The sequence below is a fragment of the Plutella xylostella genome, chromosome 27, assembly GCF_932276165.1.
Source record: "Plutella xylostella chromosome 27, ilPluXylo3.1, whole genome shotgun sequence".
In the NCBI taxonomy this organism is placed as follows: Eukaryota; Metazoa; Arthropoda; class Insecta; order Lepidoptera; family Plutellidae; genus Plutella; species Plutella xylostella.
Genome location: NC_064007.1, coordinates 7,320,919 through 7,340,656, shown reverse-complemented (window position 1 = coordinate 7,340,656; position 19,738 = coordinate 7,320,919). Strand labels below are relative to the sequence as shown.

At 36.8% G+C, this 19,738-nt stretch overlaps 2 protein-coding genes across 3 annotated transcripts in view; one reads left to right on the top strand and one right to left on the bottom strand.

Annotated features, from left to right (window-relative positions):
• Positions 1-19,738, top strand: part of LOC125490748 (trypsin CFT-1-like) — a 303,958-nt gene that overhangs the window by 29,723 nt on the left and 254,497 nt on the right. The window lies entirely within an intron of this gene.
• Positions 15,670-16,486, bottom strand: LOC125490756. The gene is made up of 2 exons (XM_048631027.1): positions 16,227-16,486; positions 15,670-16,136 (listed from the first exon to the last, which is right to left on the bottom strand). The coding sequence occupies exons 1-2, from the start codon at positions 16,236-16,238 to the stop codon at positions 15,747-15,749; spliced, it is 402 nt and encodes a 133-aa protein (XP_048486984.1). The 5' UTR covers positions 16,239-16,486; the 3' UTR covers positions 15,670-15,746.

Below are 19,738 nucleotides of genomic sequence, written 5' to 3'. Positions count from 1 at the left end.
GATAGTCTCACAGATTCGGTCGCGTCTTTTAGTCGATTTGACAACATTGTTATATTGGGTGATTTTAATATAAATCTCTTAGATGTTACTGATGTTAGCTCTATCAAATTAAATAATTTCCTCTTTTACTCACAGTTAAAGCAAATAATCAATGTTCCCACGCACTTTTATAATGATAACACTGAAACACTAATTGATGTAGTAATTACTAACGCTAGAACGCGTGAAGTAACGGTTAAGTTGACCAAAGAATTGAGCAAACATGCCTTTATTGGTGTAGTTCTAGATTTACGAACTGAAAAACGCAAACCTTTATGTATGATGTCACGTAACCTTGTAAAAATAAATATGGATGATTTTAATAACCACTTAGTAAGCATCCCATGGGAGAACGTTTTAAAGTTGTATTCGGTGGATGATATGGTAAAGTTGTTCAACCACCATATTATCCAACTATTTGACACACATGCGCCCATAAAAAAAAATCTTGTTAAACAAAGAAAATTACCATGGCTTACTGACACAGTTTTAATTATGATGAGATTAAGGGACGAGGCACATCAAAAATTCCGTACGACCAAATTGAAACAACATAAAGAATATTATAAATCCCTAAAGCATTTGGTAGAGCACAGTTTAATAAAAGAAAAGTGTGCATATTATGAACATCACGTAAACACTCGTTTCAAAGACCCCAAATCAATGTGGAAAACTATAAAACATACAGTCGAGTATAAAAAAAGATGTGAAGAGTTACCCGATCATTTTAATGATGCGGAAGCTATTAATACACACTTTTTGAATGTCCCTGGAGATGGTGTTGTAAGTCTGTCTGATCTCACTTTTTATGAACTTCACCGATTCAGCACTTCAACTTTTTCATTACGTGCAGTAGGCGAAGAGATGGTTGAAAAGATTTTATTAAGTATTGACACTAAGGCTCAAGGAGTGGATGGTCTTACAGTAGATATGGTTCTCCTCACGATCCCAAGAACACTTAAGGTTATAACCACTATTATTAATAGATCTTTGGAAACTGGTGTTTTTCCGGAGAGTTGGAAAGTGGCTATGGTTGGCCCACTGCCAAAAATACCGCATCCCATGCAAATTAAAGATCTTAGGGCCATAAGCATTTTACCCATTCTATCAAAAGTACTGGAGAAGATAGTCCATTCCCAGCTCTCGTCTTTTTTGGAAAACATAAAGGCTCTTCCATCTGTACAGTCCGGTTTCAGAAAGGGTTTGAGTACATGTACCGCTCTGGCCGACGTAGTTGATAATGTTGTAGCAGCGCGAGACAAAGGTATGTGTACTGCACTGGTTTTATTGGATTACTCACGGGCATTTGACTGTATTAACATACCCCTACTATTATCCAAGTTAACCTTTTATGGAGTCGACCGTTCTGCAGTGAAATGGTTTGATAGTTACTTATGCAACCGAAAGCAGTTAGTTAAAATACGCAAGATCGATGGATCACATATCCATTCAGAGCCTAAACTCTTGACTAGGGGTGTACCTCAAGGCTCTATACTTGGTCCACTTTTGTTTATTTTATACACAGCTAATATCACCCAAGTAATAAAAAAATGCAGCTATCACATTTACGCAGATGACTTACAGGTCTATTTTGCATTCAGGCCTGAAGACAGTATTTCAGCGGCAAACACAATTAATACCGACCTGAATGCCATAGCTGAATGGTCAAGAAGATCTGGTTTGGTGTTAAACTCAGATAAAACTAAGTATATCCTACTCGGCACTGATATGCAAATTTCTAAAACATTAATACAAAATCCAAAAATAATGATTGAAAATACGGAGATAGAGAGGGTTAGTGAAGCAAAAAATCTTGGTATGGAAATGGATGGATCCTTGAAATTTGAAAAGCATGTGATTAATATCGTTAGAAATTGTTTTTATAGACTGAAGCTCCTTTACAAAATAAGAAGATATATCAGTGTGGAGGTAAGAGTGCATTTGTGTGAGGCTTTGATTCTTTCTAAGTTAAATTATGGTGACGCTGTGTTCGGGGGCTGTCTGTTGGCTAGATCAGAACGACTCATACAACGTGTACAAAACGCGTGTACACGGTTTTGTTATAACGTCCCCCCTCGTACGCATATTACACCTTTTCTCAACGACGCTAAACAACTTAAAATGGCGGCTCGCCGCGAATTGCATTTTGCCGTTATGTTGTTTGGTATAATAAAGAATAAACAACCCGAGTATCTATATGATAAACTGAAGTGGTCTTCTGCAGTAAATAAATATGATACAAGGGCATCCGCGCATCTCCTCATCATTCCCAAACATCAATCAGCTGGTTATAAAGCGAGTTTTGGCTATAGGGCGTCCAAAATATGGAATGATTTACCTCCACCTATTAGAGAATGCAAAAGTAAAGCAACGTTTAGTTTAAAATTAAAAAAATACCTTTTAGATTTACAAAAATTATCGCCTTAAAGCTTAGACAAGTAAACCTATCTCTGCCTTAAAGGCTTATTAGCCTAATATGATGTTCCAACCCCTTACAATATTATTATAACATGAATACCTATATAGTTTTTATTTTAATTACTTATTATTTTTGAATATATATATATATATATATATATATATATATATCTACTATTGTGTATTAATATGTATTCGTGTCTATATAATTATATTGTTAACATTATTATCATTGTTAAATAAGAGTGTGAACTTTTATATTGTATACTTACGTAATTTTAGAATTTTAGTTTACGCTAAATATTAGTTTCTAGTTAGGGTTCAGCAGAATATCAGCGCTCAGTAAAAAATATTTTGCTGCAGCATGTAAAGCTGAGCTGAATACCTTTTTCTATACCAGTTTGTTGTGTATTTAACTTTGTATGTACTTAGTGTAATTTGGTATGGAAATAAAGAATTACTTTACTTTACTTTACTTTACTTTAAGCAATATACTCTCGCCACTAGTCTATTTTTCTTTAGAGTGACCGCACCACCTACAAAACTTATAACGGGTATATGGCTGATACCATCTTCAACATAGTAAACTCCTGGCAAAATCATTATTTCTTCTCCGATCTTGAAAGATGTGCTCCCAGGTATATAAATGTGACCAGTATAATTCTCATCACAACGTACTTTAATAGCTTGCATACCGTTAATAGAGATGTCGTCCATAACGTGTATGTTGATTTTGTTAGCCTCTGATTTGTCCGAGTAGAGTACGAGACACGAGCTAGTCTTAAATACAACTATATCCTGAAGTTCAGTAACATTTTGACCAACAAGAATGTCTGTACTTAAAAATTCGTCTGGTACGACATAAGCTTGGACATTAACTTTAATGAAATCAAGTGTAAGGTCTATATCAACTTTTCCTATGGGTTGCATTTTTCCGAACGCGAAACCCTTTATACATGGTAAGTTATCATCATAAACTTGTATTTTTAATTCATTTACTACGCTATCTTTGATTACAGTGCACTGACTCCCAAAGTCAATGAATGCACTCTTCGTTTTACCATTGACTTGTACAAGTTTATTGTATATGATGCCCGATTTTCTCTGGTCAGTAATACGTTGTATTTGAACGTCAGTATTTTTGCTATCGATACTCTGGTTTGGACGAGCGCCTTCTGTCGTTCTATCTTTTCTGCAATATGAAGTCATATGTCCCATTCGACCGCATTTTAGGCACTTCTGTGGTGCTTTGCTGCAAATAGGGGCAAAATGACCACGGCCACCACAATTAAAGCAGATTCGATTATTAGGTACATGTCTGTTATGGTTGGATGAATTATCATTTTGTTGAGGTGTGTGCATAGATCTTTTTATAGCAGCGGCAGCGTTAGGATGTTTTTCATCTTTGAAGATTTTTACCGTAATACTGCGTAAATATCTTAGTAATTTGGTCGGGCTTTTAAAATTAGCCCCTTGAGCGTTTAGTTTGATGTTATGGTCAAATATGCCATGAATTATGCAATCTACGGCTTCTTTTCCTTTGATGTTACAGTGACTGACTAATCGAGATTTATCGTAAAAGTACTCTATATTTGTGAAATTAAATTTTAATAGTTTCGGTCACTTTAGAAGCCTGCGTTACGGTAGCAAGGTGAGTGCTCCTCGCCATGTTACAGCTTATATAGGAAAAATATTTTTGGAATGGCTCCCACTATTTTCAACAAGCTACCTAAAGCCATAAGAGATGCACAGGACATCCAACTGTTTAAGACTAAACTTAAAAACTATTTACTGGACAAAATATACTATAGCGTTAACGAATACCTATCCGATACACAATGAGTAAATCGAAATTATAATAATGGACCTAATTATAATTATTTTGGAAATCATTATATTTAATTAATTATTTGTTTCTGCATGACTGCATGATAGATATAATGAAGTACTTACTATACTTATAATATTTGTATGCCATGTTGGCTGATTTACGGTGAAACAATATTTTTGTAATTTTACACCTTACTTCTGACCTGTGAATCACAAATAAATGACTTTGAACTTTTGAACTTTGAACTTTGAACTCTTCCAGGCTCTCCTCCTTGCGGCTCTTCCTCGCTAACATTTCTGTTAGTCTCTCCGCATAATTACGATCATCGGGAAAATTCTGCAACAGTTTTCTTTGCCATTCTTTCCAAGTTAAGTTCACCAAAGTCAGTCCATCGTACCATGTTCGAGCTATACCGGCCAATTTAGGTAAAGCGTGAAAAACTGTCTGTTTGTCGCTCCAGTTATAAATGGCTGCAGTCTCTTTAACTTTCTTAATCCAAGCCTTAGTAGATTGCGCCCTCTGGCTAGGGTCGAATTTAGGTATAACTTCATGAGCACCAGCATAAGAGTTTCTTCCGTTGCTAATTGCATCAATAAATCGTTCCATCATGCTGGTGTTATGAGACCGTCCTTGACTTGGACGTGCCTCTCGCTTGCGATATCTTGAGCTGGAACGTCTTGCTTTTGATCGCGACCGATGTGAGGAGAAAGACTCACTGCTTCGAGAACTATCTGAGCTCTTGGTACTCGGACTCGTAGAATGTCTCGCCTCGTATTTGTGTTCCCTGTGCTGCTTGTGAGAGCCACGAGCGCGGGATCGACTCCTTCCTCTGCGCCTACTCGGAGTATGTACGGAGCTCGAACGGGTGTGTCTGCGTCGCCTATGCGGTCTGTTGTGGCGAGACCTAGATCTCGAGCGGGATGGTCGTGACCTACTACAACGCCGCTTAGTAAAGGGGGATTCCAGTGGATCGTAACTTTTCCTTTTTCTTCTTTCTTCCGTAATAGGTGGAGTACAATTACTATCATCAGACATGTTGCTATAAGTCAGTACATGTTGTCAATAAGTAAGTTACGTAGTATAAAAGGATAAGGAAGGGATAAGGAAGAGTAGTGAATTATTGGGAAGTCTATCCCACTCTGCGATCGCACCAACAGCCGCGCTTCGCGCGTTGTTGGTGCTCTCTCGAGTGGGATAGCCTTCCCAATAATTCGTATTCGATATTCATATTAGATGGTATTTCTTATGATTATTATTTGTAGATAACATAAAAAGTTGAGTTTTTAATTTTTTGCCGCACTTCATCAATGACTATGTAAGTGGTAACACATTGTCATTTAATAAACATGAAATTCATTAAACAACCAAATTCACTAGAGCTCAGTAAAATTAATGTTGATTCAAACAAAGTAACTCACCGACATGGGATACTTTTACCCAATACTATCCGTTGCATTATTTGCGGACCATCTAACTGTGGAAAAACAAACTTAGTGATAGGCTTACTTTTACATCCAGATGGATTATACTTTAGTAACGTATACCTGTACTCAAAAACAATTTTCCAACCAAAATACATATTTTTAGAAAAGGTAATGAATCTAGTATCCGGTCTCTCCTATTTTAAATATCACGACAATGACGAAGTTTTAAGTCCTATTAACGCCGCTCAAAATTCTGTCATCATTTTTGATGATGTAGCATGCGAAAATCAGAATAATATTCGAGATTATTTTGCTATGGGAAGACATAAAAATATAGACTGTTTTTATTTAAACCAAACCTACACCAAAGTCCCAAAACAATTAATTCGTGACAATGCCAATCTTTTAATTTTATTTAAGCAAGATGACGTAAACCTCCGACATGTATATGATGAACATGTTAACACTGATATGACCTGGTCACAGTTTCGTGAAATGTGTTCCAGAGTTTGGAAAAATGAATTTAGCTACTTAGTCATAAATAAAGACTGTCAGAAAAACAAAGGTTGCTATAGAATGAAATTTGATACATTTATAAACGTCGATGGTTGAAATGAATATATAAACCTTCTCAACAATATACTCAGCACTTTTCCATTTGCTTTTCGACTAGAAAGTTGTACTGTTTGCGAAAATGAACGACGAAAAAAATATAAAACAGCAAATAATCAAATCTGCTGAGGCTGTTAAAAAGAAAGTTCAACAAATGAAAAACAACAAATTAGATTCTGAAATAGCGCTGCAATCTATGTTCAAACCAGTAACTGACCCATTAAAGCAGCTAGCCAGAAAAAACTCTAGTGCAAGGGAATATGATGGAGGTTATCAAGATAGTGAGGAAGAAGACAATACCATGCCAGAAATTACTCTTTCTAGGAAAAGAAAATTATCGGTACCCACTAAAATATCAGACGATACACTGCAAAATTCATTAAGTGATATAAATTTTGATCAATCTGTAAGTGATTCAGAGTTTGAACAAAATTCAAAGAATAACACGAGTGATTTATTTTTTGAAACTTCCGATGGTGTTTCGACTCCTACTCCTCAGGATATATCATCATGGTCTTTATCATCAGAAGTGTTTAAAGATATTCCATACGGAATCAGGATAGAAAATGGAAAACCGATGATCGGAACAGAGCGCGTTACTATAACCGATAATGAATTTATAGTAGCTGGACATTCATTTAATAGAACAAGAGGGCTATCTGAATTACTCTATCAAAGAAAACCTGATTTAAGAGTATCACTTCAGTGACCTGAAGATGACAAACAAATTTACAAGTCCATGTTATTGCTCACGAATGCACATAAAAGAAAATATGATTTAAATCAACCAATTAACAGCAATAGGGGTTTTAAGTATTTAGAAATTATAAAACCATTGTTAAGTTCACCTTCAGACAAATCTAACAGCAGCACCGCGAAAGGGAAGGGATTACCATTATTTAAAGAAGTTGGTAAAAGTGTAGATTACATTTTTTGGAATGATCCAAATGACTTAGTGAAAACATTAAAATTGTTAATAGCTTCCAGAGATGCTGGTAACACTGGATTAGATGATGAAATATTATCAGTTATGAAAGAATTAAGAACATGTGTAGATATTGAGTAAATAAATACTTGTGCAAATTAAGTTAAGTTTTATTATAACTATAACCTCCACCTTAGTTACATGATGAATATCGATAAGTTTGGTCACCACGTTCATAAAAGAATGCGTGTTCTAGACTCTTTAGAATTTACACCATTAACTAAAACACTTAGTCAAAACGAAGTAGGTGATTACGATTTAAAAAAAAGAAGATTAAAAGGATTGAAATTGCCAATTGAGGGTGATGAAGCTGTTAGTAAAGAGTACCTCGACCAAAGCTACAACCTTTATTGCAAAAAAGAAGACTTTCTTGCAGAACTCACAAGTATAAAAGCTGAATTAAGTCTTCTTCAGGAACAGTTGCATCGCAAGTGCTCTAAAGTAGACGTGAGTAATATGATCAAAGATCATATAGTAGATTTGAGAGATCATCTCACCATCCAACATGAGTAAAAAAGGTGTGGTTAATGAAATTCATAAAGCTGCAAGACGAAATTTCCCACGTCGGTCAGTTATCCTAAAAGGAATAGATGATTTATGGCAAGCAGATTTGATTGATGTAAAAAAATACTACAAAAACAACAATGGTTTTAAATTCATATTGGTTGTTATTGACGCCTTTTCTAAGTATACATGGGTAGTAGCATTGAAGAGTAAAACAAAGCGTGAGGTGGTTTTAGCTTTTGATAGAGTTTTAAAGGAAGGACGAACTCCTGCAAATTTGCAAACTGATATGGGTTTGGAGTTTTACAATGACATCTTTCGACAGCTTATGCAAAAGAGAGGAATTAATCATTATTCCACATACTCTTCAAAAAAAGCATCAATAGTGGAAAGAGTTATAAGAACTTTAAAAGGCAAGATGTTTAAACATTTCAGTTTTGTTGGAAACTATAAATGGATAGGAAGCGTAATAAATGATATAGTATATAATTATAATCATACTATTCATACCACAACAAAGTATAAACCATCTGAGATAAATAAGTTGAATGAATCAATCGTAGCTAAGAATATAAAAAATCGTCATAAGGCTATATCAGTTAAAAAAAATAAGTATCATATAGGTGACGTTGTCCGTATAAGCAAGTATAAAGGAGAGTTTCAAAAAGGCTATACACCGAACTGGTCCACCGAATTGTTTACGGTTATGAAAGTAATAAAATCTCAACCTACTACATATTACGTACGAGATCAACATGGAATTCCGATAAAAGGTTGTTTTTATGAATACGAACTTCAAAAAACTAAGTATCCTAATATTTATTTAGTTGAAAAGGTAATTAAAACGTCTGGAAATAAGGTTTGTGTTAAATGGCTTGGTCTAAGCTCAAAAGAAAACAGTTGGATTGATAAAAGCAATGTTATTAAAGATTGAAGTACATATATTATACTGTTTTGTTCAATTTATTTTCATTAGTCACCCAGTAATGAAAGGGAAAGGACTCCTTAACTCATTGATAAATAATTTGCCAGTAGAGTTACACTTACCAGGCTATCAATAATGTGGCCCAGGTACACGCTTACAAGAACGTTTAAGAAGAGGTGATAAAGGCATTAATCGTTTGGACAACGCATGCATGCAACACGATATAGCTTACGCAAACTATTCTAATTTACAAGATCGACATAAAGCAGATTTGAAGTTAAAAAATATGGCAAAACAAAGATTGAAATCAAAAGACGTTAGTACAGGTGAAAAAGTCGCATCTTGGTTGGTAAATAAAATTATGAAAGCTAAACTTAGAACTGGCGCTGGGGTTCAATCATTTAAATCATCTGTTAACAAATTAAAATCAGTGCTAAGGAAAATAAAACCAAAAAATAACAAACATGCCATAGAGTTAGCATATTTGGCTGCAAAAAAAATATTTCACAAAAATAACCGTGTGAAATTACCTAGAATTATTCCCATTCCTAAAACAGGAGGGATACTTCCTTTAATTCCAATTTTTGCGGGACTATCGGCATTGGGATCATTAGCCGGTGGTGTAGGCGGAATAGCTAAAGCTGTAAATGATTATAAGTCAGCGCAAAAAAATCTGGCGGAATCTGAACGTCACAATAAGACGATGGAATCAATCGCTTTGGGGAAAGGTTTATACATAAAACCCTACAAAAAGGGCAAAGGACTATGTGTAAAATCGCCAAAAAACTAGTTTCGCGGCTACCCAGACGTGCTCTAAGTAATATTGATATATTAAAACACACTCGCGATATACCTTATTTTCGCGGCGTTTATATGAGAGATACTCTGCCAAGTAAGCCTAAGAAAATTGAGTGTGCTATTGTAAATTTAGATCTTTCAGTGAATGATGGAACTCACTGGGTAGCCTATGTCAAAGTTAATAATTATACGAACTATTTTGATAGTTATGGTTTAAAACCGCCTAAAGAAATATTAACATATTTAACAAAAAAAAATAATGTATTCTACAATTATCAAAATTGTCAAGGAAGTAATCTTTATAATTGTGGTCACTTATGCATTAAATTTCTGAAAAAAATCTGGAAACCGTTTATAACAAGCGATTGATTATATATTTCCTCATTATCACAATGTCGTTCACACTATCAATTACTGGTTGTAAATCCGCTTTGTCTACAAATTATTCGCCAGCTTTGCAACTTGGTGGTGAATATGAATGCGGACTAGTATTTTTTTCAACATTCAATTCGATACCTAACGTAGGTAAAAATAACAATAAATTTTATTATGGTGATAATGAAATGGTAGAAATCCCTGAAGGATCTTACGAACTGCTAGATATTTACGATTTCTTGAAATCACATTTAACTGATTGCACATTTAAGTTAATGTGCAACAATAATACTTTAAGTACAAATATATTTTGTTCGAAAGACATTCATTTTGAAAAAGCTGGTTCAATTGCGAGGACATTGGGTTTTAGAAATGAAATACTTAAAGCCAATATATTACATGACTCCGTCTTTCCAGTAAGCATTCTTTCTACAACCATCGTTCGCATCGAATGTGACATTGTGAGCGGATCGTATATTAACGGAAAACCCAGTCACATTATTTACGAATTTGCTCCTAGTGTACCGCCAGGATACCGAATAATAGAAATTCCAAAAAATTTAATATATTTTCCGGTAAATCAAGACAGCGTTAGTGAAATTAACATAAGAATTTTAGACACAAAAAACAATTTGATTAATTTACGAGAAGAAGAATTACAACTCTATTTGCATTTAAGAAAAAAATGATCGATTTCATCAATAAAAGGTTTGAACCCCTATATAACATACGCAGTACATTACGCGCAGACCATCAGCCACCACCTATAAAAAGGAGAAAGCTTACACAGGAAAACAAACAATTTCTGAAATCCATCAAACTCTTAAAATGAATATTTTAAATATAACAGATCCCATTACCCATGACAACAGTATTGAAAGCTATGAAGTTCATTCGTATAAACCATACATAAACAGTTTTAACCTTAATGATGAGATTCGCATTCCTATTAATCAACAAGATCTGTACGTTTTGCCGACAGCGAGTACACTATACATAGAAGGGTCTATCACAGTGTCTCGTCCTGTTGGTGATAAAAGAGAGAAAGTTAGCAGTGTTGAACTTGTTAACAATGCTATACTGTTTCTTTTTCAAGATATTCGATATGAACTCAACGGTGTTGAGATAGACAGAATAAAAAATGCAGGAATAACAACTACTATAAAATCTTTGTTGTCAATGAATGAAAATGAATCTAAAATGTCACGGTTGTGGGGGTGGGAAATTGAGGGCTCTAAAATTACTTCAGGATCTTTTTCCGTATCTATACCATTAAATAAAATTTTTGGCTTCGCTGAGGATTACAAAAAAATTATTATGAATTGTAAGCATGAGTTGGTACTTCTTCGTAGTAACACGAACCTTAACGCAATAAAATTAAGTACTAATGAAGTATTAGACGATATAACCATAAATAAATTAGTGTGGAGAATGCCACATATAAAAGTATCAGATCGCGAGAGGATTCACTTATTGAGATATTTAGAGAAAGACAAAGCTATTAGTATAGCATTTAGAAATTGGGATCTTTATGAATATCCTCTATTACCAAGAAGTACCAAACATACGTGGTCAATAAAAACTACATCTCAAATGGAAAAACCGCGGTTTGTTATTATAGGCTTACAAACGAATCGAAAAAGCAATGCTAAGTCGGATATGTCGCAATTCGATCATTGTCATTTACGCGATGTTAAAGTGTTCTTAAATTCTACCTATTTTCCATATGAAAATCTTGATATAAAATTTGGAGAAGACCGATATCTATTAATATACGAGCAGTACGTGAAATTTCAACAGTCATATTTTGGACATCAGTTAGGGCCGTTGTTAAGTTTAAAACAATTTAAAGAAAAGGCACCCTTGTTCGTTGTTGACTGTTGTCGTCAAAACGAAACATTAAAAACCGGACCGGTGGATGTACGTGTTGAAATAGAGAGTGATGTAGAAATACCCGATCAAACAACAGCTTATTGTCTTATTTTAAATGATTGTATAATCGAGTATAAACCACTTTCTAATATTGTAAAAAAACTAATATGAGTACTGATTTATTATTATTGGATTTGCAAGGATTTCGTGACTATAAAAATAGATTTATTATCAAAGAATTAGCATATGCTACAAAAGAATATACTCAGGTCTATTTAGTAAAGCCTCCTTATCCATTTTCAAAATTAAGTGATGATGAAAAGAAACAAGTAAAATGGTTGGAGAGAAATAGGGGAATTTACTGGCGACAAGGGTACATAGATTATAATGAATTTAGCAGGTTAATAAAACCAGTTTTAGACAAAGCAAATGTATTTGTTAAAGGTTCTGAGAAATGAAAGTGGTTAAGAGAGTTGTCACCTGATTGTAAAGTTCTAGATATCGGAGAAAGGGGGTCTCTCTCTCAGCCTTCTGTAGTCCACTGTTGGACATAGGCCTCTCCTAACGATCGCCACCCCAAACGGTCACCCGCCATCTGCATCCAGCGGCTTCCCGCTACCTTCCGCAGATCATCAGACCAACGGGTTGGGGGGCGACCGACACGCCGTTTGCCGACACGGGGTCTCCACTCCAGAACCTTTCTACTCCAGCGGTCGTCGGCTCTGCGGGCTACGTGGCCAGCCCATTGCCACTTCAGCGTGCTAATCCTTTTGGCTATGTCGGTAACTTTAGTTCTCCTGCGGATTTCTTCATTGCGAATCCTATCTCGCAGGGACACGCCTAACATAGCCCTTTCCATAGCACGCTGAGCAACTCTGAGCTTGTGGATAAGCCCTTTGGTGAAGCACCACGTCTCGGCTCCGTAAGTCATCACTGGCAACACGCACTGATTGAAAACTTTTGTTTTCAGACACTGAGGTATGTTTTCGGTGAAGATGTGTCGTAATTTCCCGAACGCTGCCCATCCGAGTTGGATTCTACGAGCTACCTCTTTATCGAAGTTGGATTTACCTAATCGGATCACTTGTCCTAGGTAGGGATACTGATCGACAACTTCGATGGTGACACCTCCTACAGTTACGGGCGATGATGAAACATGTTCGTTCGACATGACCTTTGTCTTGTCCATGTTCATTTTCAGCCCAACTTGTTTAGAGGCATCATTGAGGTCTGTGAGCATTTCGCCCAACTCCTCCAGCGTTTCCGCCATAATAACTATGTCATCAGCAAATCGTAGATGAGAGATATATTCGCCATTGACGTTAATGCCCAGTCTTTTCCACTCTACAAGCTTAAAAATATCTTCCAGTGCACAGGTGAACAGTTTCGGAGAAATAACATCTCCCTGTCTCACGCCCCTTTGCAACTGGATCGGTTTTGTGCTATGTTCGTGTAATCGAACTGACATTGTGGCAGCATTGTACATACATCTCAACACCTCGATATAGCGATAGTCTATATGGCACCGCTGAAGGGATTGAAGCATCGCCCAGAGCTCAATAGAATCAAAGGCTTTCTCATAGTCCACAAACGCTAGACATAAAGGTAGATTATACTCCTCGGTCTTCTGTATAACCTGCCGAAGCGTGTGTATATGATCTATGGTACTATAGCATTTTCGGAACCCGGCTTGTTCGGGTGGCTGGAAGTCGTCGAGTCTTTGCTCGAGACGATTCGTAATAACTCTCGAAAACAGCTTGTACACATGGCTCAGAAGTGCAATGGGTCTATAATTCTTCAATAGGGCTTTGTTGCCTTTCTTGAAGAACAAAGTCACTACACTTCTGCTCCATGCCTCCGGGCCTGTGCCTTCGAGTATGACGGAATTAAACAGCCTCCGAAGTGCTATTAAAATCGGTCTACCGCCGGCTTTCAGAAGTTCTGTCGTTATTCCATCATCTCCCGGAGCTTTGTTGTTTTTTAGCTGTTTGAGAGCTATACTAATCTCGTCTAGACTGACGTCCGGAATATCTTCGGTATAGTGTCGGGTGAGTGGTGCTCGGCTGTCGTGAGCACCGCTGGTAATAGGGTTTTGTGTTGTGGTGTATAACTGTCCGTAGAATCTCTCAATTTCTCCCAGAATTTCGGGCACTGATGAAACGGTGTTGCCACTGTCGGTCTTCAGTTGGGTCAACAGAGTCTGTCGAACAGATCGATTTCTAGCAAAGACTTTGGAGCCCTTGTTTTGCTCAATTGCGTCTTGAATGCGCTTGCAATTGTAGCGTCTCATATCGCAACGTCTTGCTTTGGCGATCTGTCTGTTTAGACGTCTGTATTCGACCATATCAACTGAAGACTGCAACCTCATTTCTCTCCGTTCTCTTATGAGACTCAGAGTCCCATCTGAGAGTTTTTGAGGTCCTCGGTTGGTTCGGGACGAAAAATATTTCGATCCTACCTCTTGGACAGTTTCCACAAACCTATTATTTAAATCGTCAACTGTAACGCAATTCTCTAAACATATCAGGCGGTCGCAAAGCTCAGACTGAAAGCTTTCGGGATCTTGAATTTGAGCAGGAGTAGGACGGAGCGTGGACTTCATTAGACGGGAGCGTTCTATTTTGCAGTTTATATTCAAAGTGCCTCTTACGAGTCGGTGATCGCTGCCGGTCTTAACCCTACTGATCACTGAGACATCATTGAATATGTGCTTCTTATCCGTCAATATGAAGTCGATCTCGTTTTTAGTCTTCCCATCGGGGCTAATCCACGTCCACTTCCTTTGTGGCTTCTTCTTGTAGAAGGAGTTCATCATATAGAGGCCCTCCTTCTCCAAAAAGTCAGCCAGCATTTGCCCACGATGGTTCCTGACTCCAAATCCATGTGACCCCACTTTCGTCTCGCCGCCTTCTTGTTTTCCGAGTTTCGCGTTAAAGTCTCCCATCACCACCGTGAAATGAGTAGTGAACTTACGCAGGGCAGACGATACGTCTTCATACGCAAGTTCGACCTCATCATCGGTGTGCTTAGATGTGGGTGCGTAAACCTGTATGACCTTCATTGAGTATCGTTTAGATATTCTCAGGATGAGGTACGCAACCCGTGTCGACACACTTCCGATTTCAACGATGTTGTTGACGAGGGACTTGTTGACGATGAACCCGACACCCCCTTGGGACAGTTGGTCGCCCTCCCGGTGGTACAGCAAGTTTCCGGACTGGAGAATTTCCGTATCCTCTCCCTCTCGTCGGACTTCGGATAACCCTATAATGTCCCATTTTAACTTGCTGATTTCCTCTTCCAGCTCGTCTATCTTCACGTCTTCCCTCAGTGTCCGTGCGTTATATGTTGCCAGGTGCAAGGGTCGGTTGGGCTGGTAGCCGACTCTCTGCCGGAGATTCTTCGCACCCCCTGCCCCGCCGTTACCGTGACCGCTACCGGAGTCCGGGATAGCGGGGCTGCCGGGGACTGGGGGCCGGGGCTTTGGTTTTTCCATCATTAGGAGGTGTTTTTGCCATAATCACCGCGCTTGGCAGGCGTGTTGGTGATTCTCCTTTTTTTACGGCGGGAGATCGCCGCCTCTGCTAGGAGAGGAGGTCGGGTCGATTTACCGCCGCCCGACATTCGGCGTTGTCACTCGTTAGCACCACCCAGGGGGCACGTGTAGGGTAACTAGGGTTTGTACCTACGGACGTGAGCGACAAGCCCCCAAGTGAGAAAGGGGGTGCCCTAACTTAAAATCATTATTTGATAGTTATCAAGGTAATGACAAAATTTGTTGTTTTAACCATCAAAAATATTGTGCTTTAAAAACAGTTATTTGTTTAAGGAAATGGTATTATAATGATTATTAATATTATGTTAAAAGAAAATAAAATCCAGATTTTTATTAAAGTCTTTTATTTATTTTAATCTACCTACATCTAAACAAAAATACAGTTTATATACTAAACCTAAACTAACTTAAGAGCTACACATAGTCTTTGTAATTTTTTTCACTAGGTTTTCCGTCATGTCTATTATCTCATCTACCGGATGCGTCACAACGTACTGTGCTTTTAGCACTACACACTCACTGTCACTAGTACTGCTGTTCAGATCCACAACCTCAATTCTCACGAGCCGATGTCCTGGTCGCGGTGATTTGCTCATCACGTAAGAAGTTGTGGTGTCATCCTCCGCCCGCCGTTTTCTGGACTGTCTGGCCGCAACACTTTTCTTTTTAGCGATGGTTCTCTCTGGGCTTGACGGCCGCACCTCTTCAACATCGCTGTCGAACCATACTTGTCCGCACTGCAGGTGGTCGAACGAATGCGGCGTACCTAACCCGTATGGGCTAGATTCATTCAGGATCTGGAAAGAAATAAAAAATATTAAATAATTGTCCACCATAACTCTCGAGCACTTTACATTCAAATATTCGAAAAGAAATAGATAACTTACCGATTGTGACATTTTGCAGAGTTTTGTTTGAGAATGGTCCGAGTCTTAACAGTGAGGTGCTCGTGCGCAGCGCTGGTAGTAGAGTGAAAGAAACATAATGAAAATGCAACATCGAAAATTTAAAAACATCATGCTATCTTTTTCACACTTACCCAAAAGGTTGCGCTGCACTTTACGCAGTAGCCACGTGTTGTGAAACATAATGAAAATGCAACATCGACAATTTGAAGACATCATGCTATCTTTTTCACACTTACGCAAATGTTTGCGCTGCACTTTACGCAGTAGCCACGTGTTGTGAAACATAATGAAAATGCAACATCGGCAATTTGAAAACATCATGCTATCTTTTTCACACTTACACAAATGTTTGCGCTGCACTTTACGCAGTAGCTACGTGTTGTGAAACATAATGAAAATGCAACATCGACAATTTGAAAACATCATGCTATCTTTTTCACACTTACGCAAATGTTTGCGCTGCACTTTACGCAGTAGCCACGTGTTGTGAAACATAATGAAAATGCAACATCGGCAATTTGAAAACATCATGCTATCTTTTTCACACTTACACAAATGTTTGCGATGCACTTTATGTAGGTCGATGCAGTAACCACGTGTTGTGTAGACTTGGCTTTTCTATGAATATTTCAAGCAATAATACTTACTTTTTAGGTGTGATTTATAAATAAAACAAAAGATCCCGTTATAATGTTATTTTATTTAAGATAACATTAAAATTTAGCTTATAATCTATTTAAACAGGGTACAACTTATTGGTACAATCAAAAGTATTGCAGTGCAATCAATAAAAGTATTGAAATAATAAAAGTCAAATATAAACATAATATACAAAGTAGAATAGATAAATAAACTTTAACTCTATCTTCATCCCTCAGCCATTTAAAATTAAAAACATGTGTCTAACCTAACTTAACAATGCTAATTAATTCAACAGATTATGTAAATTACTTGTTATTAGTAGGTATGTAATATTATCAACTAAAATATATATTTGCTACCCCAAGCTGTCGTACTAATTTTATCACCACGTATCATTTTTTTATCATCGTTGTGTGATAGAGCCACCTTATTTATGCTTCTCGTAAACAATTGGTGACGGATTGATCTAAACAAAATGTTTCTTCTGCGGATGACGTTATTTTCGAGAAGTACAGATTTATAGTCTAAATGAGTTAAATCCCTCATTACACTTGATTTTACACCTTTCGCTTTTTTTACAACCCTATCCTGAGTTTTAATACAGTACATTTTAGATCTCAGACCCACAAATTCTGTTATTATTCGTCCACCCATTTCATCCTTGAACAGACCTGGCACCTTTTTGTTGATCAAAGGTAGACCGTATTCATTCTGAATGTTGTAATTGCTTGTATCAAAATATTTGATGAAATGAGTTTTCAAATCTTGATAAAAATCATTACAATTTATGGCATAAATAAAACTATCAGTGTCTGTGTAGCACATTTTAACCCTATCTTGGTAATATGGCTTTACAATATTATAATGAAAGTTGTACATGTGTGTTTTAGATAGCTCAAGTACTGTAAACCCAATATATATCGGTTTATCATAAACAATTTTCTTTGGTTTCATTTGAATGGCTACTAAATTCTCACTAAAAATGGAAACGCTATGGAAACGAGGGTTCGCAATAAGTCTATTGGCTTGCAATTTTTTTTTTGTTTTGTTATTTGTATCATTCCATTGCTTCACCAAATGCACAGTGACCCTAGATTCGTTATTTTCTAATGTTTTTCCGAATACTGAGTTATTCAAAAGTTTAAAGAAATCTTGTTCAAACACCGATTTAGCTTCTTGTCGAAGTTTTGTGTTGAGCTCAATATATGATTTGAGATATGGACTTTGTTTAAATGTGATAACGCGATGAATTTTTTGAAGAAGTAAACCATGGTCTAAGCATGTTTTCAAATGTCTGTAGTGAATCACATAATTGTATTTATCGTATAAATTAGGAATTAACTTTTTAGTTTTACCTCCGGGTGGGATGCATTTTTCGGGACAAAATGGTAAATCATCATGTTCACCATGCAAGTGATGAGGATAAGCCAAATCTACTTCAAGTATGTAACCATAATCCGCATCGTCGTCCACTAACGAAACGTCAAGTTTATCTATTTCACATTGGTTGAGGAATCTGAAATTGGATTCAGGCAAACTTTGACACATGCTGTGTCCATATAAATTATTGCAATCTATATAAACGATGTGTGAATCTTGTTGTGAAGGGTCATAATCTAGCACGAATTTATGGTTTGCCTTCACATATCTATGGGAACACATAACTATTCCTCCTCTTATACCACTTTGAATCATTCGAATCATAGATAGATCATTCAAGAGTTCGAGTTTAACGCCTGTATGGATCATCATTGCATCAAATGACAATTGAGGTGCGGTGATGAAATGTGCGGGATCTAACTGATAATGCTGTTTACATGTTTTACGAAATTTTTCAAAAATATCAGACAAAATTAACACATCGGTTTTGAGATATAAATCCGTGTAGTCACCCATGGTTTGAATTCGGAACTGATTCCAAACTGATTGGGCGTGTTCATAATCTTCAGTTGAAATGTCTTCATTGGTTAAGACATTATAAAAGTTTGACTTTGAAGGTAGACTATCTTCTAAATAAGTCTCCCAACTAGTCATGTAATTGTATGGGTATACACCCTTTCGTGTCAAAAGACAAAAATCTTTTTCTGCTGGAAAATGTTTTTTAAGACAGTGAAAATCGTCTTGCGTCAATGTTTTAGCCAACTTTCCCAAGCTAGTTCCCAAAAATTTTAGTGAATCTGCAAATCGCAGACGAATATGATCTCCATCACCAACAGGTAAAAACTTTGTGAATGAAATATAGTTTTCTTTAGTTTTTGGTATTAGTTGTATCTTTCCAGGGATTTCACCAAGTTCCTTGATAAAAAGATGACAATCATAACCAGACAAGTTATGAAAAAAAATCGGAACGAATTTACTTAATTTGTACTGTAAATTACAATGAGCATGAGCTGCCCCGCGGTACTGAGCAGAGATATGACAGTGATCCCTAACTTTGTCATTCCAAAGCAAGTGTTTACAAATGTGACAACGCGTTGCGTTTTGAAAATTTTCGCTGTCCGCCTCTGTGAAAATCATTGGTTTAGTGGTATTTAACATTTCATTAATTTTTGTACAATGATTTTGTAATGATTGAACGAATTTGGAAACACAGTCCTCACCACGGTATGAAACAAATAGGTTTTGAGTTTCATCAATAGTGCAAATTATGTTGTATGCAAAAGCAATCGGTATATGATGGTGTAAATCAGTTGTAGTAGCAGTATTTGGGTTAGGATCACAACCGTGCACTGGCTGCAACATTGTTTCAAAGTCTGCATATATGACATAGGGCACATCTTGTTTTTTTTCATAATTTTTAAATTGGACAAATGAGCCTTTTTCTGGTAAAAAATAGGTCGGCTCACCGC